Source organism: Erythrolamprus reginae, chromosome 2 (genome assembly GCF_031021105.1).
Source record: "Erythrolamprus reginae isolate rEryReg1 chromosome 2, rEryReg1.hap1, whole genome shotgun sequence".
NCBI classification, from domain to species: domain Eukaryota; kingdom Metazoa; phylum Chordata; class Lepidosauria; order Squamata; family Dipsadidae; genus Erythrolamprus; species Erythrolamprus reginae.
This window is the reverse complement of record NC_091951.1, coordinates 146,085,331-146,108,004: the sequence shown is the minus strand read 5'-3', so window position 1 is coordinate 146,108,004 and position 22,674 is coordinate 146,085,331. Positions and strand designations below refer to the sequence as shown.

The following is a 22,674-nucleotide window of genomic DNA, read 5'->3' as shown; positions in this document are numbered from 1 at the left end:
ATGTTATGGCTCCCAGGTACAAAATATAGAAACATTCAGGAACATGTAAAGTGATTAAATAGCATATGTGATCTATTTTCCACAATGGTCCTATTTAAAGAAGAAAGGAAGTCAATACAGAATGGAGGTTTGGCTAATAAAACAAGATAAACAAATCTCTCCTACACAGATACAGAAAAAGAAAGAAAGAAAGAAAGAAAGACAAAAGAGAAAGAATATACCGCCTTTTTATGATGGAGAATTTTTCTTTGGCAACAATACCATAATTCTTACTGACACCCATTACAGTTTTTTTGCACAGTATATTTTAATGCCTTCCCCACTGCAGCTATGAATGGCAGATATAATAGAATCCCTCTAGTGCTTAAACAATGTCCTTGTTCCTCTGGTGAACCTGAAACTCTAGAACGTGTTTTTGTAAAGCATAAATTATATGTGCAACTGCATTTTCAATTAATGTGTCCTTGAATGGAAAGAATGCCTAGCCATGCTGAAGTTTTCTTAAACAACAGACATTCTAAAATCACATTTTTAATTGCTAGGTTTTGTGCCCTACCATAAAACTGCATCATATCCAGTTTTGTTAATAGAATCACACCATGTGTTAAAGTATTAAAATGTAATTATATTTTTGGGATTATATTTGGATTGATTTAACATGTTTATAATGGTTTTGACCATCATAAAGATTAATTGACTGCTATTAGCACCTGTTTTTGAGTTTCCTGGGACTTTGAAACACATAAGGAACTGTCACTGGAGAAGCAATAATCAAATATAGCATTCTGTTTCAAGTATTGGCTGCTAAATGTTTCTCTAAATATGGCATGAATCGGGCAGTTATCTTCTTGTTTGTAGCATTAGGTGATCAGATTTGTTTCTTAATATGATACATCCAATTGCCTTCTTTTTTAAAAAAGAAAAGAAAATTATGTTAGGAGAAAAGCCTAAGAATTATAAAAAGATAGTCTATGAGGGAAATGGGTAGTTAGAATTTTGATAAATGAATGGATGCATAGATGGATGGATGAATGATGACCAGGGTATGAGTGATGGTTCTCTTTCATGTAGCTTGACCAGGGATGCCTGTCAGCAGTGAAGGGCTACCGAAAATTTTACTACCACACTGTGGGTGTGGCTTATGCAGGACGCCCTGCATTTTCTTTCAACATCTTTCAGTGCAAATTGGGTGCTCTACGGTGGAGCCCATTTTCGCTACCCCACTGCGTTCCTCGTCATCCAGGCAGCAGCCCACCCCTGCCTGTATGTGTCAACATAGTAGTAGCTGTTTTGGGAACTAGTTACATATATCTGATATTTATGAATTTATCTCCCTCAGGAAAACTAGGACTACATTAACTATATTGTTTCTTTGTTGTTTTCAGCCAGAAGACCTTACATTGTTTATGGTGTTTGAAAAACTTTCAACTGTGGGATACTCTATTTCTCTTGTTTCCCTTGTCTTAGCACTCTTCATTCTGCTGTTATTTAGGTCAGTATAACCATTTTCCTTTTCAGTAGAATATGGTCTGTTTAAACTATTCATTAGAATATTTTATTTATTTGATTTATGCATCACCACATATGTTACAACAGAGAAGGAGATGATGTCAGACCTTCCCAAAGGACATCCCTTGATCATAGACTATAAAATATACAAAGAGGTAAAAAATGTCTTTCTACAATGGCCAAATTAGATATTAACAAAGGAAAAATAAATGAGGAAAGAACCTGGAGAAGGTTAGAGGAATAAATTACTAAATTATAGACTTTTCTTGAACACTTTAAATGTTTTTCATATCTCACGCCTTAGTAAAATAATTGTTTTTGATGACTGTCAATAACATATCAAATCTTGAAAATATTTGAAATATATTTTATCCTAGCATATATACCCTTTCACCCAAAATTTTTGGACAAAAGTACATTGCTCAAAAAAATAAAGGGAACACTTAAACAACACAATATAATTCCAAGTAAGTCAAACTTCTGTGAAATCAAACTTTCCACTTAGGAAGCAACACTGATTGACAATCAATTTCACATGCTGTTGTGCACATTGAGCTTTGTACAGAACAAAGTATTCAATGAGAATATTTCATTCATTCAGATCTAGGGTGTTTATTTGAGTGGTCCCTTTATTTTTTTGAGCATACATTTGCATCACAATGAAATCATCCTTCCGCAAATAAGTCTGTTACCATCATGACTAGTTTAGAAATGTCAACCATAGAGAACCAACATTGAAATTAAAGGAATTGCTGAAGAACCATTGAATTCAGTTATTTATTTATTTATTTAGGAGCCCTTGTGGTGCAGTGGTTAGAATGCATTATTGCAATCTATCTTTGCTCACAGCCTGGAGTTTGATCCTGTTAGGACTGAACGTTGACTGTGTTGAGTTCTGATACTGAAGAGGCAGGAGACTGGTACTGTGAGTCCAACTCTTTATTGGTTTCCATCAATGAAGGGCTACCATAATTTTTACTATCACACTTTGGCCATGGCTTGTGCAGGACACCCTGCATTTTCTTTCAACATCTTTCAGTGCAAATTGGGTGCTCTATGATGGAGCTCCATTTTCGCTACCCCACTGCGTCCCCCCCATCCAGCAGTAGCCCACCCCTGGTTACCATGAGCAAACATCAGCCCTGCCTACCTTTGGCAGGAGATTTTAAATAGGGAGCCCTTTTGGTAAGGAGCCAATCAGAAGTTCCTTCCTCAAATTCCCAGTTGGACTGGAGGGAAAACTTCCCAGCTTTTCAGGACATAACAGACTCAGCCTTCCATCCTTTCAACATTGGCAAAATGAGGACCCAGATTGTTGAGGGCAATATGCAAATAATGCTGACTCTGTAAGCCACCCCAAAAGTTCTATGGTAAAGCTCTATGGGATGGTATATAACTGTAAGTGCTTTTGTTATTACTGTAAACAAATATTTACTACCAAGCCAGCCTCATATATTCTCAGTTTTGATGACCTAGAGTGGAATAGTCTTACCAGCTCAGCTTAAATACAGGTGAACAACCTTACCAAGAGGGAAGATTGTTAGTAAGATCCATATGTAAATGGAATGACAGGACTCCTAAATTACAATTAAAATTTTACTACCAAGAATAGGACAGTACAGATTGTAATGAGAGGAAGGGAGAAGAGAGAATCCAGACTTTCTCAAATCATTTTGACTGAACAGAATTAAAAGTGACTGTGAAAACATCCTGAACCTCATGGACTTGGTTCAGTTCCATTGTAATTTGCATTGTATGATTTTATGTTCACACATAAAGGCAATGAAATACATTAACTATTGAACTTGGGAAAGTAGAATAACTAGCAGAAGTTTGCCTTAAAATTTAATATGCTGACTTGATGGCAAGAACATTATTCTTTTTAAAAAATGAATTTTGTGCTAGATATTACAGTGATGTGTTGAGTACCCTTTCACAAAGCCATCAAAGCCTCAGGATTCATGTTGTGCTTGAAATATGTTACATCATATCAGTAATGAACCAAGTAATAATAGGCACATAATACAAGAGTGACATTAATAAGCTGATACAAGATAAAATAGCAGACGTTAACGAGAGGACACTTAATGTAATGAAGTGTGTAGTCTGGAGAATAGGAACAGAGAAACTGGTCCAAAAGGTCATTCAGCTGTGTTCGGGTTTTGCCCTGTGTAATATTTTGAGTGTCTATGCGACGTTTCGGTGAAATCACATTCACCATCATCAGGCTGAAGTTTTAAGCTTCGTGTTGCTGTAAATATATTTGTGTTGCTGTAAATATATTTGTGTTGCTGTAAATATATTTACAGCAACACGAAGCTTAAAACTTCAGCCTGATGATGGTGAATGTGATTTCACCGAAACGTCGCATAGACACTCAAAATATTACACGGGGCAAAACCCGAACTCAGAACAATCTACATACATATACCCGTGAAAATCTACGAATATATATATATATATATTTGTTTTCGTATATATATATGTTTAGTTTAGTTTAGTTTAGTTTAGTTTTATTGGATTTATATGCCGCCCCTCTCCGAAAACTCGGGGTGGCTAACAGCAATCATAAACAGTATACAATAATAATCCATATATATATAGAGAGAGAATTTTTTCAGTTTTAAAAACAATACATAATCTTATTTACAGGTGAATCAACATCTTATATATACATTTTTATCTATATTGTCTTTTAATTGTCCTTGTACATCTTGATGTTTTATTCCAGTGTTTATTTTGAGTTTCTTTTTTTAGTCCATAAATACCATTTTGTACAGATTGCATAGTAGTCCGAATCTTTTTGATTACCGTATTTAGTTCCATGGTTAGTCTGTCCATCTCCGCGCACTCATATATTTTCTTGATAATCTCTTTGTCCTCGGGTAGTTGGGTACTTTTCCATTTCTGCGCAAATATGATCCTTGCCGCTTCTATTATATGCTGGATTAAATATTTAACATTTTTGGTTCTTTGATCTGTTCTTCAGTGTTGCATGAGAGTTGTTGTTTTTCATAAATTTAGAGTGTAATTATTCCAAAGTTTATTATATAAACATGCCTATATAATTCACGAAGAGTACAGCAATCATTTTGTTTAAAGGGCCAAGTAGTTGGAAGAAGCGGGCTGTCTTGTAATGATTGTTTATGATCCTTGGTGTTGGGGTCCACCAGCAGCTGGTGCAGCTGGCAACAGAATTGGACAGCGAGGAGGCTGGGGAGGAACATGAGCCAGGCCTGGAGTCTTGAGAAGGCTCAGTGCCAGAGGCAGGGATTCAGCCAGGGCCTTTGGGGAGGTCCCTCCCACTTCCAGAACCTCCAGAGGCTGTCATGAACAGAAGAACTGGAGGAGCCTGTTCTCAATGCGCGCATGTTCAGAGCTGCCAGGTGGCTAGAAGTGTTCCTCTTATAGGCTATAAGTGGAGAACATGAAAGGGTGAAAGATTAGATTAGATTAGATTTATTGGATTTATATGCCGCCCCTCTCCGCAAACTCGGGGCGGCTCACAACAATAATAAATAGTACATAATAACAAATCCAATACCCACCAGTCTAATTACAATTTAAAATTCATAAATTCATAAAACAGTTCCAAAATATATAAAAACAGGCACACAGTCAATCAATCAAATGGCAAAACAACATGGGCAAGGGGGAAATGCTTTAGTTCCCCCATGCCTAACGGAAGAGGTGGGTCTTAAGGTTTTGTGAAAGGCAGGGAGGGTGGGGGCAATCCTAATCTCAGGGGGGAGCTGGTTCCAGAGGGTTGGGCCCCCCACAGAGAAGGCTCTTCCCCTGGGTCCTGCCAGACGACATTGTTTAGTCGACGGGACCCGAAGAAGGCCCACTCTGTGGGACCTAACCGGTCGCTGGGATTCGTGCAGCAGGAGGCGGTCCCGAAGATATTCTGGTCCGGTGCCATGAAGGGCTTTATAGGTCATAACCAACACTTTGAATTGTGACTGGAAACTGATCGGCAACCAATGCAGACTGCGGAGTGTTGGAGTGATATGGGCATATTTAGAGAAACCCATAATTGCTCTCGCAGCTGCATTCTGCACGATCTGAAGTTTCCGAACACTTTTCAAAGGTAGCCCCATGTAGAGAGCATTACAGTAGTCGAGCCTTGAGGTGATGAGGGCATGAGTGACTGTGAACAATGACTCCCGGTCCAAATAGGGCTGCAACTGTCGCACCAGGCAAACCTGGGCGAACGCCCTCCTCGCCACAGCTGAAAGGTGTTTCTCTAATGTGAGCTGTGGATCAAGGAGGACGCCCAAGTTGCAAACCCTCTCTGAGGGGGTCAATAATTCCCCCCCCAGGGTAATGGACGGACAGATAGAATTGTCCTTGGGAGGCAAGACCCACAGCCACTCCGTCTTGTCTGGGTTGAGTTTGAGTTTGTTGACACCCATCCAGGCCCCAACAGCCTCCAGGCACCGGCACATCACTTCCACTGCTTCGCTGACTGGACATGGGGTGGAGATGTACAACTGGGTATCATCGGCGTATTGATGATACCTCACCCCATGCCCTTGGATGATCTCACCCATCGGTTTCAAAGGGTTTGTTGCAGGAAGCAACCAAGTTCATCTCTAGATCTTGTTATTGCTACTCAAGACTCAGTTTTGTTCCTGTTTGAACGTGCCAAGTTTTTCCTGCAAATTGGTCTTTGGCAGTTTGCCAAAGAAGAGCAAGGTTCATGTGTTTTTATCTGCTTTTCCCTGAAAGTCTTTAGTCAGACTTGCTTTACTTTGTTTGGACTTATTAAAACCACTAATGAAAATAATTAGCAGCCATTACAAATAAAAAGAGGTTTAGGAGACGCTGCTTGTGCCATTTTATTTCATCAGGAAGCCTAGATCAGAACACTTGTTTTGATAACAGACAAATCAGGAGAATTTTTCGAAGATGCAGAAACAGATAAACATCAGTCTTTTTCTATATACGATCTATAGTTTAGGTACATTTTGTTGTATCTGTTTCACTGATGCTTTTCAAAATATGCCAATTCCTTGTGGATCAGTGCTAGTTAACATAACTCCCATTGAATTTGGTTTAGGCATTAAGGTATTAACCTTTGTCCCAGAGTATTGCACAAGTTCTGATTTCTATACAATTTTACACAATTTCCTTTTGGGTGACATTTGTTACTTATAGAAATCGCAGCTATTTATTGTAAACATGTCATGGGAAAAGAAAGAATATTCTCAGATTAAAATATACAAATGATCATCCCCATAATTGCATTTTATAATATGGAGGTTAAATAAGGATATTGTCATACAAATCTAAAAAACCCTTATTTTTTAGTATTTAGTATTACATTATATTTTTGTAGTAGACCAAGCTTCAATTCCGTTATGTCATTTTTTTGCTCTGAATTGGGCTAAGCTTAAAGTGAAAAGTTCCAGAACCAAGGAACAAATTTAATGTTTAATGTAACTCTTGTAGATGTTTGGAGTGATGAGTGGTAAGTGGTGAGTGGTGATGACTTTGATTCCAGCTGCAACACTTGTTGCTCTGGTTTTGCTCAGTCCTGCTCAGTTTTATATATCTGAATGCATTTCTTTTAAAAAAATGAATTAGAATTTTAAAATACTGCAACTTCGACATTTTGATTGCAATCATCAACATTATTATACCCTCAGCTAAACAGCTATCTTTTCCTTCGCTCTGTTCAGACTAGCAGAACATTTTCCAGTGCATAAACAGTAGCAGGAATGTCTTGCAAATAATAATTCTTTTGTTTTAAATCAACATTTATTCTTGCTATGCATAAGGCAATGCAGGTCCTCGGGAGGTGAAGGAGATGCACAATGAAGTCACCCACAGTCTAGCAAATTATATCTGAGCCTTTCCTCTGTAAGGGCTCTTCCACAATACAGTACATTAATTTGTCTTAATTGACCTCTGGAATCTGGTTATGTTGCAAATAAGAGCTTTTACTGTCAAACACAGGAATATTAATATCATTATATTATGGTAGGTTTCAAGTAGTGCTAAAAGTCTGAGCTTTTTAAAATGATGGTTTCATTTTCCCACCTTTAAAATTTAATATTTTCCCACCTTTAAAAGCCTTGCTGTACTGGAACCACACAAGAGAGGAATGCAATGAAGAAAGTTTTAGCAGGCAGAGACAAGCTTATGAACATCTGAGTACAGGTGGTCCTTGACATATGACCACAACTGAGCCCAAAATTTATGTTACTTACTGAGAAATTTGTTATGTGAGTTTTGTGCCATTTGATGGCATTTCTGCCACACTTATTCAGTGAATCACTGCAATTGTTAAATTGGCAACACTATAGTTAAATGAATCTAGACTTCCCTATTGACTTTGCTGGTCAGAAGGTCACCCCAGTACACTACAACTGTCATAAATATGAGTCCATTGCCAGGCATCTGAATTTTGATCACATGACCATGGGGATGGTGCAATGATCTTAAATGTGAAAAATGGTCATAGGTCACTTTTTTTTCAGCGCTATTGTAACTTCAAGTGGTCACTAAACAAATTGCTGTAAGTCAAGGACTACCTGTGATCCTATCACAATCTGATCACCTTATGGAGGGAATGGTGCACTATGGGATTCTTTGTAATGTAACCTTTGAAACAGAAGTTAATTTGTGCAGCAACTGGGAAAAATGATTATGTTGGAAGGAGGAAACAACATCGGGAGAATAAAAGCTCCTAATCCAGGGGTGAAATTTGGGGAACCAGTAGTGGAAAATTTAAATAGTTTGGAGAATGAGCAAATACCACCTCTGGCTGGCAGGCCCGAGTGGGGTGGAAATGGAGATTTTGCAGTATCCTTCCCCTGCCACACCTACCAAGCCACACCCACCAAGCCACACCATGCCCAAGAAGCCACGGCCACAAAACTGGTAGTAAAAAAAATTGGATTTCACCACGGTCCTAAATCCAAATACTGTGAAAGCTCGCTGGGACTTTTGAGCGCTCCTAATGTTTGGAAATTGAAGGTTGAAAAATTGAACAAGCCCTAACTATGGCATCATATACAGTTTCACCTGCCAAACAACTAGTTAAGTAAACAGCCCAGTAAAACCTTTCATGGTCAGGTCACCCTCATCCCCAAAGAAGAGTATAATTTCCCTCTCACATAAGGAAAAGAGCCCATTGCTCCTCTGATAAAACTATAACAAACTTTGCCATATTCTTATAGATTTTACTTCTCTTCCCCTTCAGAAAACTGCATTGCACGAGAAACTACATCCATATGAATCTCTTTGCTTCGTTTATCCTCCGAGCTGCAGGAGTTCTAATAAAAGACAGCATAACATGGAGTACTTACAAGTTTCTTTCTTCAGAGTCAGAAAGACCAGCTGATGAAAGTGGATGGATTTCTTCCCTGAGTCCAGAGGTATTGCAGCAGTGTTCATATTAAGTGTTTGTATGTATGTTTGGTTTTTATATTAATGGGTTTTTAATCGTTTTTAGTATTGGATTGTTATTGTACGCTGTCTTATTATTGCTGTTAGCCGCCCCGAGTCTCTGGAGAGGGGCGGCATACAAATCCAATGAATGAATGAATGAATGAATGAATGAATGAATGAATAAATAAATAAATAAATAAGTGACCAAAGCAGCAAGAATGATGTCTGTTGTTGTCCACATCCATTTTTAAATTCAGAAACAATAACAGTTGCAGGATTATATATTCTGGCTACATTCGTTCGTAGGGTTTATATGATACTCATTCCTTGTTTACTGCCTGAGATCTAGTGGCTAATTTTAAGAAACAATAATTGATGTACAAAAGCAAGGTTAAAATTGTTTTTGCCTGTATATATTATTTATAGACTACTATTCTGTGAATCTTCAGAAAAACTAGCAATAGCAATAGCACTCAGATTTATATACTGCTTTACAGTGCTTTTACATCCCTCTCTAAGAGTCAGCATATTGCCCCCAACAATCTGGGTCCTCATTTTACCGACCTCAGAAGGATGGAAGGCTGAGTCAACTTTGAGAATCCACGTGCTGGCAGCTGGCAGAATTAGCCTGCAATACAGCATTGTAACCAATGCGAAACCACAACACAATACAGTGATACCTCGTCTTACGAACTTAATTGGTTCCGGAAGGAGGTTTGTAAGGTGAAAAGTTCGTAAGACGAAACAATGTTTCCCATAGGAAACAATGTAAAACCGATTAATGCATGCAAGGAAAAAAATCACAAAAACAGCGCTCTGCTGGGCACCACCACCCGGCTGTAAACTTTTGAAGCAGCTGGGCACTTCTTGGCGTTCTCCCGAATGCCGAACCCAGAAGTTCGGCAAAAGTTTGGGTCTGGCGTTTGGGTTTGGAGTCCACGTTTCAGCCGGCCAGGAAGGACATCTCCGTGACGTCAAAGTTCCACCCATGGAATTCCCTATTGGGATTCCCCACCTCCGTTTGAGCCTTCCGACCAGCCGACAGCTCTGCGGCTCTTCTGCAAAGGTGATAACCGAGCGGCAGCGCTTCTCGGCGGCCTCCCGAACCCAAACGCCGAACCTGAACGTTTGCCGAACTTCCGGGTTCGGCGTTCGCGGCGGCCGGTTCGTAAGGTGAAAAAAGTTTGTAAGAAGAGGCACAAAAATCCCGAACCCCGGCTTCCTATCTCGAAAAGTTCATAAGATGAGGAGTTCGTATCACGAGGTACTACTGTGCATTAAGACATGATATCCCAAAATGAGGCAGTTTAAAAGAAGGGAGAAAGAAAGAGGAACAAAATTCAGACACTAAACTTCTGAATGAGCTTTCAACAAACCTGCTTAGTATTAGCAATTCTTTTCCCCGTGGACATGAAATGTAATGTCTGACCAATTATTTCCAGACAAGTAGCCTGTATTCTTGCAGCCAATAAACTCAAGGGCAAAATAAGTTAACCCCTACTGAGATTCTGCACAGTGTTATTAATTCTTCTTTTTGTCTCATTTTTTGCAGAAACTAGCCTTATGCAAGATGGGTCCTCTTTTCATGCAATATGTTGTTGGAGCAAATTCTTATTGGCTTTTAGTGGAAGGAATTTACCTCTACAGATTATTAGTAGCTACCGTGCTCTTTGAGAAACATCAGCTGCTGAGATACATTTTCATTGGATGGGGTAAGCTTGGACTTTACCAATAATAAGATAGACTGATAGGTTTACATCTTTCAGTCAGTTTCATGATTGGCTGAGCTATTCAGCTGGGATGACTCAAAAACTAATCTTTGGTTTATTACCTGCTTATTATCCTGTTGAAAATATTTCAGTCAGCATAGGAAGCTCAACTTGCTCTTGATTTTTACATCAAACAAATAGTATTAGGTAAATGCAAGTCTTGACGTTTGCTGTTGCCCTTATTTGCTTGGAGACTTTCAAAGAGCACACAAACCAGAAAACAAATATCTATGAATATATTTGCTGAGTGCAGGGAAAAAAGTGTATTACAAGGAACTAACTCTAAGCAAAACAAAATTATTGAGACCATTAGCCTTTCCTTTATTTATATAATAATGATAATCCCTATATTAGAGGTAGGATTCAAAATTGTTTTACTACCGGTTCTATGGGTGGGTATGGTCCACAGAGAGGGGAGGCACACAAATCCAATAAATAAATAAATAAATAAATAAATGAATGAATGAATGAATAAATAAATAAATGGTGTGGCTTGGTGGGCGTGGCTTGATGGGTGTGGCAGGAGAAGGATACTGCAAAATCTCCATTCCCTCCCAGTCAGCTGGAGCTTGGGAGGCAGAGAATAGATGGTGTGGGGCCAGTCAGAGGAGGTATTTACCGGTTCTCTGAACTACTCAAAATTTCCATTACCATTTCACCAGAATTCGTCAGAACCTGCTGAATACCACTTTTGCCCTATATATTTACTATTCTTATTATTTTGATTTAATATTAGACTGAAAAGTTGGGGAAAAAATAGAAGGCAGTAGTAAACCAATCAAGCTAGAAGAACTGTTTTTGCCCTTGATATGATCAGAAATCATATTAGGCCTTGTCATACAATAATATCTGCCTCTTGTTTTTACTTTCAGGTTGTCCAATTTTTTTTGTAGCTCCTTGGGGAATACTAAAATACCAACTGGAGCATAATGTGTAAGTTAATGTCTTAAACGTTCCCTTAATTGGTTTCATTGTTTCTTTTCTTGCTTTTTTGTGCCAATGGAAAAAGAACCTTTTGTTTATTTCCCCACAATGTTTAGACTAAAGATGATCAACCATTTGTTATGGTGGCTGCATTGCTAGGCAATAAGAATTTTTTTTTTGCAGCCTCCAAATCACATTCTAGATTAAGGGCATAATTTTAACTTTGAAAAATATATCTACTAGAAAGGTTAGAATGCAGCAAAAAAAAATCACTTCTATCGTCTACTCCAGTTTGAAAGAGGAGCAGAAATAAGGACAGAAAAGAAGAAATGGCAAGAAAGACAGAAAAGACAGAAATTTTCATCAGGTTATAACAGAAATCAGATTGCAAAGATGTACAGTATACAGCACCAACACAAAGGCATATTAGGCTGTGAATAGTCTTATGCCAAGTCATTGAGATTAGAGTCAACACCAGTTTATCCAGCCTAATAACAGACTAGCTGGGCTTTGGCCATACTAAGAATTGGACTGGAACACTAAATCTGATAATTCTTGTGAATGGTAAGGATGCTTGTAGACATTGAATGGGCCTGGTTTCAATGGGACAGTACTGGGAGCTTGATATATATACTCTTCTGAGTGTTTTAAAGGAAAGGAAGAATGTAACCAACAGCTTTTATGCTTTTCATTCTTAATGTTAAATCACTCTGGACTCCCGAGATAGGCAACATTTGGCATCCCAAATATTTTGAACAACTTCCAACATCCCATGGAAATATGGGTTATGGTGAAAAATGTGGGGAATTGCAATTCAGTATCATCCAGAGATAAAAGATTGTCTGCTTGTGTCCTTTTCTAAGAAATTGCAATTCTGTGCTATTCTTATCTGGAAGTAGACTCCATTGCAGCTGCAATTTTCTTATTTACTAAGTAGGTCTTCATGGGATCTCAAAGTTTAGAAATACCCAATAGGACAAATATTTTTCTTTAAAAATCATTATTATTCTTTATTCAATCCATTGGCAATCTCCATTCACATTATAAATAAGAATTTATGTTATAGTCTGCTATAACCAAAATCATCAGAAATTTTTTAAAAGCTAAAAAAAGAGAGAGGAGAATTTGGGAATTATATATCGTAACAGAATGACTGAGTTGGAAGGGACCCTGGAGGTCTTCTAGTCCAACCTCCCGCTCAGACAGGAAACCTTATGCTCAATGATTGTCCAAACTCTTCTTGAAAACTTCCAGTGGATTACAGTATTTGTTACAAACTAAGAAAAGTTAGTGTGTTGGTTCAATTCTTCCTTCCAAAATCCCTGTAGTTGCATATCAAGTTTAGTTTTAATTTCTAAAGTCTTGCAGAACTGAGAACAAGATTTGACTCTAAAGTATGCCAAAGATATACCTTATTTATATTATCATTCTTGTGAAGTCTAGTGCTATAAAAATGTAGATGGTGCTATGTATACTATGCCACAAACTATTGTCATGAAAAGGGGATCAGTCCATTGCTGGATTTTGAATATTTTGAATAACTTCTGACTCCTCTTTTTCTTGCTATTGATCCTCTGATCCATAATGCTATATTCCTTTTCACCAGAAGAGTGATGGATGGCTATCACATTCTGAATCAGGTGTCAGAGATTCAGAATAATTTCTAACTTAAGTGATTCTAGGTCCATCCCTCTACCATAAATAAATGAGTTCAAGTTCAGAAGTTCTGAAAGAATCTCAAGAGGAAGCCTGGAGTGCTAAGTTTCTTTTAAAATTGTGGTGGCCTTAAGGGGAAAAGTGTATTATCTATTCAGTGGATTATTTTCCCATAGAATAAAACATAAGGTCTTTGGAGGGATGAGAGATCCTGCATATAACAGCAGTTCTGCTAATCTTTCTTGAAGTTTTAAAAACTTTTCATATGAGTTTTGATATAATACATGAAGATGAACTATATAGTTTTTTTAAAAAAATAATAACAAATGTGGTTTATCATTTGTTATTACATGACATAATAAAATATTATTTGTTTCCTAGATGCTGGACAACAAATGAGAACATGATAGTCTGGTGGATCATTCGAGGACCCATATTATTTTCCATTGTTGTAAGCATCACTTGATTGCAAATCATAAGTAACATCAGGTCATCACTTCACATACAGGCCCTCCATTTACATAGAGTTGCATTTCCAATATAAGAAAGACATGAAGAATTCCTGCTATCAGGTTTTAATTAGCAAATATGTAGTTCAAAAGACTATAGATATTTAATTTTTTTTTATTTTGTATCAATGTTATATCTTGTAATTACTCCTTAACAGGAGTCCAAGGTTGCCAAGCAGCAACTTAGCAGGAAGGATCTATGTCCAATAATTACTATCATCATTCTAAATTAGTAATAAAAGTCAGACATGTTTCTTTATTGTTTTTGTGGCAATAAAACATCAGAAAAATTCTTTATGTTCAAGGATATTTTGTGGACAAACAAATTTTTTGGAGAAACCAACTGATCTTTGTTTTCTAAGGTTAATTTCTGCATCTTCCTGAACATACTGAAACTCCTACTTTCCAAACTTAAAGCTCAGCAGATGACCTTTCGTGACTATAAGTTCAGGTAGATATTACTTACTTATAATTTTCTGCACTATTTCTTTTTTTAAAGAACACACACTGGATTCACAGCCATATGGGAGTCTATATGTTTGGCCAATATTGTAATGCATATCTGTTTGACATTTCACTCACCTGAAAATGTAAATGAAAATCTGCAAAGATTTATATCAATGTTATTCAGCTTTAGCAACTTTTAAATCTGTAGACTTCAACTTTCAGAATTCCCCAGCTATCTACACATCTTAAAGTTGTCAAGAGTGAGAAACATTGATTTACTTTGCTAAATGCATTTGTTATTAAAGGTCCAGACGAATCTTTGCTGTATTCTTTAAGAAGAATGTGTTGCTTTTAAAGAAACTAAAATTGCAACAAAATGGATACTAATTTTAAAGTGAAATGTGGGACAATATGCTGTATCAGTCATGTTTTATTTTGGACAGCAGGTTAGATAGATTCTCACAACTTTGCACAGAATGCAAGATGCAACAAATAAACAAACAAACAAACAAAAAATCCTCAATTTCAAAATGTAGACTTGGTAATATATATCAGGGAGAAGAAATCATAAATTTGAATGATTAAATAATAACACTAAGAAAAAGTAGATTATGTGCACTTTAAGAAAGTCACATCAATTTAACAGCATGTGTACAAGTATAATCTGAAATGTAACAGTGTCTTGTTTAGCATTATGATAAAACAGGTGAGTTAAACCCTGACTTAGTTGTGATAGATCTATTTAAATAATCGGGAGGAGTTAGTGTGATTACATTTAAGAAAACTTTCTGGCATTAATATACTGCCGTAATGTACACTTCGCCAATTCTTTGCTATTTCTATGGGTCAGGCACACATGCACAGAAATACACATCAAACAGTGTATATCATCTGTACTGTATGCTGTTTGCTGGGAGGCAAATTGCTGGGAGTCAGAGGCAGATTTTTCTCCCTTGTTTTTCTCCCTCAAAACTAAGTTGCATCTCATATTCCAAAAAGTATGGCACTTACTTCCCGGGCCCTTTGTCTTCTCCTTCAACCCTCATTAGGTTCCTTTGGAGACCTTTATAAATTTAGATTTTGCCCCAGTTTCACAAAGCCCCAGTTTGGGGATGCAATGTCAGATTGCTCTCCAAGACTAAGGAAGATCCCGTCTGTGACCGTGAAAGGAAGAAACAATTGGTTCTAAAGTTACTCACACATTGTTCCAAGAATCACAGGGCTGCAGTCTTATTATGGAATTATCATTAGAATGCTCCCAATCCAATATTAATCCCAATCTAATATTAATCCCAAATCAATGTTCAAGGAATTGACTGTCATAATTCCATTATGTGTTTTTTGTTGAGTTTTATTTCAAGAATTCATCTTTGTGATTGCTTTTATTTTAAGGTTGGCAAGATCAACTCTTGTATTAATACCTTTACTTGGAATTCACGAGATTATTTTTAGTTTCATCATGGATGATCATATTGAAGGATTCTCTAGGAATGTCAAAACCTTCATCCAGCTAACCATTGGTTCTTTCCATGTAAGTTTGGGATGGTAATGGGAGTGGGTTAAATAAATGTAATATCAACTTTACAGAATGCAGATGTGAAAAATTATAACCAAGCACCATTATCACGACTCATTAATAAATGATGGATAATAAAGGAATCTTTAAAATATAATTTAATACTTTTTTAAAAAAATAGGATTTGATACAAATATTAAGCTCCTACTTCTGAATAAACAATATCTATCATAATCTTAAAAATTATTATTATTATTATTATTATTATTATTATTATTATTATTATTATTATTATTTATTAGATTTGTATGCTGCCCCTCTCCGTAGACTCTACCAGGATCTCATTAACTTTTTTATCTAGAATTCTTTTCAAACCTAATATGATTTTTCAGTATTGTAACTTCAATTATTTGCTAGAGTTTTTTAAAACAATATTTTTCTTATCATCCCTATCACCCATTTCCGCCCACTTATGACTGTATGACTGGAACTTGTTGCTTGTATCCTTAAGATTTTTATTAATATTGATAGTTTCCTCATTGTTTATTTGACCCCTATGACAATCATTAAGTGTTGTACCTCATGATTCTTGACAAATGTATATTTTGTTTTATGTACACTGAGAACATATGCACCAAACACAAATTCCTTGTGTGTCCAATCACACTTGGCCAATAAAGAATTCTAAGTACAGTAGTGACTGCCAAATTCAAATGTTTTACATTTCCTCATAAGTCAGAGGAACAGATCTGGCTAATATGTATAATGATAATTCTTAATTAGCAATGTCTTCAATAAACTGAATCTTTGTTACTTAACAGACAAAAAAGAAACAACAAAAAAGCAAACCTAGTTTGCCATTGCTATCAAAAAAGAATTTAAAACTTGTGAAGAAAAATCACATGTGCAGTATTTGGCTAAGCCTATATTTATATAAGAATATTAAATTTATATCTTTCCAATATGGATAGTTCTGGAAAGATAATTTTAAAATGTGCATAATAACTGGGGGAGCTGAATAATCTTTTGGAAAACTTTTAAAATGTAATGCTCACCTTTCAAGATTGCACAGCCATATTCCACAATCTAGACAGATGTAATTCTACAGGCCTAAATTAATGTGCCCTAAACTTTATAGGTTTTCCAGCACAGTATAAGATAAAAAGGAAGTCTGATTAGGGAGAAATTATATATTTTATTGCAACCAACCATTGTGGTTTAAAATTGCAAGCCAGACATTTCCTCCAGCAAAATGTTCAATGTAAAATTAAACAGATTACTCAGGAAGGATACAGGTGAAAACCTTTATGATTGTTAAGAGGCAAAAATGATTTTGAGCAAGAGGAAGATAGTTGAATTTATGGTCAATTTGCCAGCTTGATGACTTATATTTCCTGGTAGGTTTTTGTATATTCTCTGATTATATAAATTCCAAGTCAAATTGTACTTTGGCATATGTTCATCAAATTTAATTTACTTTTTTTTTTTTCTCTTCCAGGGTTTTCTCGTGGCACTTTTATATTGCTTTTATAATGGTGAGGTACATCATCTTTTTTCATTTCTCATTGTTTAGCCCTGCACTCCAAACCTAGCTACTCAGAACACACTGGCTTATAGTTCTTTGATGATCATTCAGTTATGGGAAAAATTGATTAAAGAATTATTAATTTTTCCATTGCATTACTTGTAATAGTTGAAAAGACCCTGCTTGATCCAGCAAGTTGGCCACCTGAGAAAAGATTAATTTTTGAGAAGCATGCACAGTCTGTCATGCTACACAAGAACCCAATAGCCTTCCTGGGAGGGCCTCTGTTTATGGTGAGAGAATTTAGGTTGCCCATTTCTCTGGTAGAGAAAAGTGGATGTAATCCAAGTTGAGAGAGCACATTCAAGAATTTTCCCCCAGCTGTTTTTCAGTGATTTTTCATGCTCCTTTGCAAAATGATGTAAAATAGATTGTAGTGATATTGGAGGTGCATTCTCATTCCCTTTTCCACATTGACTGGTTAAATGCCTTTCACTTGTCATGCAGAATTACTAAGGCAAAATTTAAAAAAGTATGATTAGCAGATGAATTCAGATAAATATGAGATTTTTTAATCTGGTGGATGTATGTACGTTTAAATGTAGAGACAGAAATCAGTCACTCAGTAGTTACCAAGAGCCATGCTATATAATATCTATATTGTGTTAGCAATAGCAATAACATTAAGATTTATATCTAAATGCTTCACAGTGCGTTACAGTCTCCTCTTACAGAGTCAGCACATTGCCTTCAAATATCTGGGTCCTCATTTTACCAACCTTGGAAGGGTAGAAGGCTGAGTGAGCTGGTCCAGATCAAACTGCTGGCAGCCAACAGAATTAGCCTGCAATACTACATTCTAATCACTGTGCCACCACAGCTCTTATTTAGAAGATTCCCAGATGGAAAAGACTGGTATAATCCTAATTGTCAAACACCCCCCCCCCCCATTTTTTTCCTTTCCAGGTAAAGGCTGAATTACACAAACAGTGGTCTCGTTTCTTGCTAGCATACCCCTTTGTCTACATGCCCTGCTTTCTTGGAAAGAACATCAAGCACCTAAGAAAATGTCCAAACAAGCAGCATTTGAGCAATAACGATCCCTCCCTTGAGGTGATGCAGCCTCCCAAGCAGCAAGTGGCCAAGGTGAGAACACGCTGCAATATGGAAGCGAGACACAACCTCAGAAATACAAGCATTTCTGACAGCAGCGAAGAAGAAATTGCCAATGGGGAAACTATTGAAGAGGCTCTGGAGGAAAATGAGGCTTAGAACTCTAAGATAACAATGAATTTGTTGGGATCTGTCTTTTGCATGGAAGCAACTGGAATTAAAGATCATATGGAAAGGGCAAAATGAAAGCAGCTTTGATATATTCCCTCCTCCCCAAATTCATTCTTCATTTTGTCAGTAAGACAAATATTGGTGTAGGCTAGGAGCCGCAAAAGGACATTTACCCCACTACATGGGATAAAGTGATACACACACACTCTCACTCACTCACACACACACACACACACACACACACAGAGAGAGAGCCTCCTGCTCCTTCTGAAACTTCCAGTATTAGATCCACCAGAGTCCAACTGCCACTGACTGAACCAAAGATCTGATCCCAAGATGCTACACTTCAGGACTACAAAGGTCTTTTATGATACCATTGAAACAACTAGCTAAATGCACCAAGTGAATAAAGGAACTGGTCTGAGAGTCAGTTTGCTCACCATACTTGTAGATGCTTGTACGGTATACATCTGAAAGTGTGTTTTTCAGCCTTTGATAACATAATAGTCCAATCAGACCATGTTTTAGGACACAGTTATTAATGCTTTGTCTTTCAATATACTTTGCAAGTCCTAATTTTTGTTAACCTTTCAATATATCTATAAAGCAAATCACTATGATCTCCATTACACAATTAGAAAATTAATTTGACTTAATCCAGAGCAGAAAAATCTGAAACAGCTGGATGAAATGAAAAAAACATCAGGAGAGATGGGAACTTAAGACTGCTGTATGAACACATCTTATTTCTCAAAGAGCCAGAAAAGATGAAATACAACTTTAAAAGGCAAGATGAATCAAGGGAGTTGGCAAGCAGTTCGAAAGGATTCATTTAGGAATGTGCATTTGTTCTGTTTTTGTTTTAAAGGAAGAATGACAGAAGCTGTTATCTCTTTCATCTCTGTCTATGTTCTTCACATTGTCCTCAACTGTATTTCTTTCCAGAAGAGAGAGAGAATAGATTAATTCCAAGATACAGAGTAGCCAGAATCATCTGCATTCTGTCCCTGGATTCAGGACAAATGCTAGGTTTCTTCCTGCACCATCCTGGGCTTGGTGTTACCTTCAGTTCCTGTTTTTATTTTACTGCATATATTGGCCAGTAGCTGGGTACTGCAGTGTTTTCTCTTCTTGCCAGTTGATGTTTTTTGTCCTTGCTACGAATATTAGGTTTATCTAATTGAAACATAGACATGACATTGTACATGAGATTAGTTTAGTTGGAGTTTAGTACTGAACTAGATTAACCTAAGTTTAATCATAATAATTATTCTTAATATTTCAGGTATCTGGTATGAGATTTACAATATCTCATATTGTTGTTGTTAGTTGCGAAGTTGTGTCCCCATGGACAATGTTCCTTCAGGTCTTCATGTCCCCTACCATCCCCCAGAGTCAATTTAAGTTCATGCCTACTGCTTCAGTAACTCCATCCAGCTACCTCAGTCATCCTTCTCAGTCGTTCTTCTTTTGCCCTCAATCTTTCCCAGCATTAGAGTCCTCTCCAGTGAGTCCCTCCTTCTCATTAGATGGCCAAAGTGTTTGAGTTTCACCTTCAGAATGTGGCCTTCTAAAGAGAAGTAAGGATTGATCTCCTCCAGGACTGTCCAGTTTGATTGCTTTGCAGTCCAAGGGACTCGCAGGAGTCTTCTCCAGCACCATAGTTCAAAGGCCTCAATTCTTCGGTGCTCAGCCTTTCTTATGGTCCAATTTTCACAGCCATACATTGCAACAGGGAAAATCATAGCCTTGACTCTATGTGCTTTTGTTGTCATATAGTAAGTGATGGGCTCCTATGGGTACAGTCGTGTACGCAGAACCGGAAGAAAAATTTTGGTCAGATATGCAGAACCAGTAGAAATTTTTTGAATTTTGTTCTTTTTTTTCCTTCTGGGCTTTGGGTATGTTTTTTCCTATTGCAGTAAATGAGGTTGAATGTGTATAATTTTAGAAGAGCTGTGTGTGTGTGTGTGTTTGTGTGTGTGTACATACACATACAGTTTATATAGTAGATAATGTATATTTTTGTGTGCCTCTGTGTAATATGTATGTACACATATGGCACATATACATAGAATTAAATAGTATATTTTGGATGTTCCGTAATAGTAAATAGATAGGGAAATTGTATCTCTTTGAAGAAAGGAGAGGCCAGGCACCCTAACCCTAACCAAACCCTTGATGTGAGTGATGTCAAGTTGGCCACCTTTAAGCCAGTCACATGACCTTTAAGCCACCCTCCCAGTCACATGATCATCAAGCCTCTCCTACCTGGTCACATGGCTGGCAAGCCACAACACAAAATAAGCCATACGCACAATGTGGTAGTAAATTTTTTTGCAGCCCTCTACTGCATATAGTCACTGTAAACCAGGACTTTTATCCTAGGGAATTTCAAAGATGTCCTACTTATACCCATTCTCCTGATGTAAAGAGTTGGCTTTGTTATATGGGTAGATGGTGACTGGAGGCTGGAAAAGTGGGCACAGACTTAGATGCACACGCAACTGAAAGCTAAGTGGAACAAATATCCTACCATACAAACTTCAGAAGCTGCAACAGTCAATTGTCAGCCTGCAGCTCTAATAATATTTTTCCCTTGCAGCTTTTGCTTTAATGGCAAGACCAACAAATTCAAAGTAAGTATTTCATTACCCATAGAAAAGGGAGTATAGTGAAATGAAAAAAATGTACTCCTAATTTAAGTAGAAAGCTTATGCTTCTAATATAGAATAAAAAGAGTAAACAGTTGTATAATTAGTAGATATATCTTGATCCAAGGGAAAAAAAGGAGGGGATTTTATAACATCAGAATCTGGAAATAAACCTAAGCATGGTAAATGTTCTAGATGCACTGGATTTAAATGGAGAGAACAGGGCATGAAAAAGGAGAAATAGATAAGAAAAAAACTAATGCCAAAATGACTTTCGGATAAATACGTAGCCTGTAGAAGGGGTGGATGAGGAAGATAGATGAAATCTGACGGGGCACAATCTGTTTACTATGACATCCATGAGAATATAGGACCAAGAACTCTTGATATACATTGGCTAGGTACACTCTTGGGCTCAACTGTAATGCATGATTTATGAGTGAATCTCCTATGGCTTAGTATTAAGTATGAACTGAATTGCTGTGGCTTCTTCAAAATCCAATGGGATGGATGTACCCTGCAAATGAGTTATAGATCAGATAAAAATAGTTTTCAAGAAGCCTGTCTCCTTTCACCTGCAAACTTTTGTAGCTGGTTGTGGGATTCTATGTAGAAGGCTACAAAGGTTTTGGGGTTTGTTTCAGGACCTGTTTGTTTGTCTCCCTTTCTCTCTCTCTTTTTAAACTTTAATTGCTTTGCACCAATGGTGGATTTCAATATTTTTTTTTTTACTATTGGTTCTGTGAGCATGGCTTGGTGAGCATGGCTTGGAGGCATGGCTAGGAAAGGATACTGTTTCCCCATTTCCTCCCAATCAACTGAGACTCAGGAGACAGAGAATAGATGGGGGTGGAGGCAGTCAGAGTTGGTATTTACTGGTTGTCCAAACTACTCAAAACTTCTGCTACTGGTTCTCCAAACTATTCAAAATTTGTGTTTCCAGTTTTCCAGAAATGGTCAGAACCTGCTAAAATCCACCTTTGCTTTGAACCGATTTTCCTTCTGTCACAGATCTTGCAGTGTTTTTCCTGTCTCATCTCTTAGCACCAAGTTTTAGTAAAGAAAAACATTACATCATTGTCACAGGAGATGAACCCCAAATGGCCACCTGAATTTCAAACATGGGCGTATTCCAAATAAACTTCATTCAAACCTTACTGAAATTAATGGGACTTATTTCCACACAACTCCATTTACAAGCATGTGCCCCACATGCTAAAAACATAAGCTCCTCTGAGGCAAGCTTGTGCACTCTGGGATTCATCTCCCTGCTGAAATGCTGAAGCAATGTTTATACAAGAGAAATTGCAAAAATCCCACTCATCCCTGTTCTATATCATTATTATGGCCAGAAGACTCCCAGTTAATAAGCAAATCTCTCCCCCTGGTCAAGGAAGAATGGGTGGTTTGTACACAAAGTCTTCTAGCAGAGTTTCTGTTGGCATTCTCTAAATAGGCAGGTAGACAGAGCATCACCCATCAG

At 37.2% G+C, this 22,674-nt stretch overlaps 1 protein-coding gene across 2 annotated transcripts in view; it reads left to right on the top strand.

The window, feature by feature from the left end:
• GLP2R (glucagon like peptide 2 receptor) overlaps positions 1-22,348 on the top strand; it is a 43,372-nt gene extending 21,024 nt beyond the window's left edge. For both annotated transcript variants that reach the window (XM_070739791.1, XM_070739790.1), the window contains 9 exons: positions 1,386-1,492; positions 8,720-8,894; positions 10,460-10,619; positions 11,549-11,609; positions 13,638-13,707; positions 14,128-14,216; positions 15,605-15,743; positions 17,227-17,268; positions 18,220-22,348. In XM_070739791.1, coding sequence (XP_070595892.1) covers positions 1,386-1,492; positions 8,720-8,894; positions 10,460-10,619; positions 11,549-11,609; positions 13,638-13,707; positions 14,128-14,216; positions 15,605-15,743; positions 17,227-17,268; positions 18,220-18,525 — 1,149 coding nt within the window. In that variant the 3' untranslated portion in view covers positions 18,526-22,348. The remainder of the gene's footprint in view (positions 1-1,385; positions 1,493-8,719; positions 8,895-10,459; positions 10,620-11,548; positions 11,610-13,637; positions 13,708-14,127; positions 14,217-15,604; positions 15,744-17,226; positions 17,269-18,219) is intronic.
• The last annotated feature ends 326 nt before the right edge of the window (positions 22,349-22,674 follow it).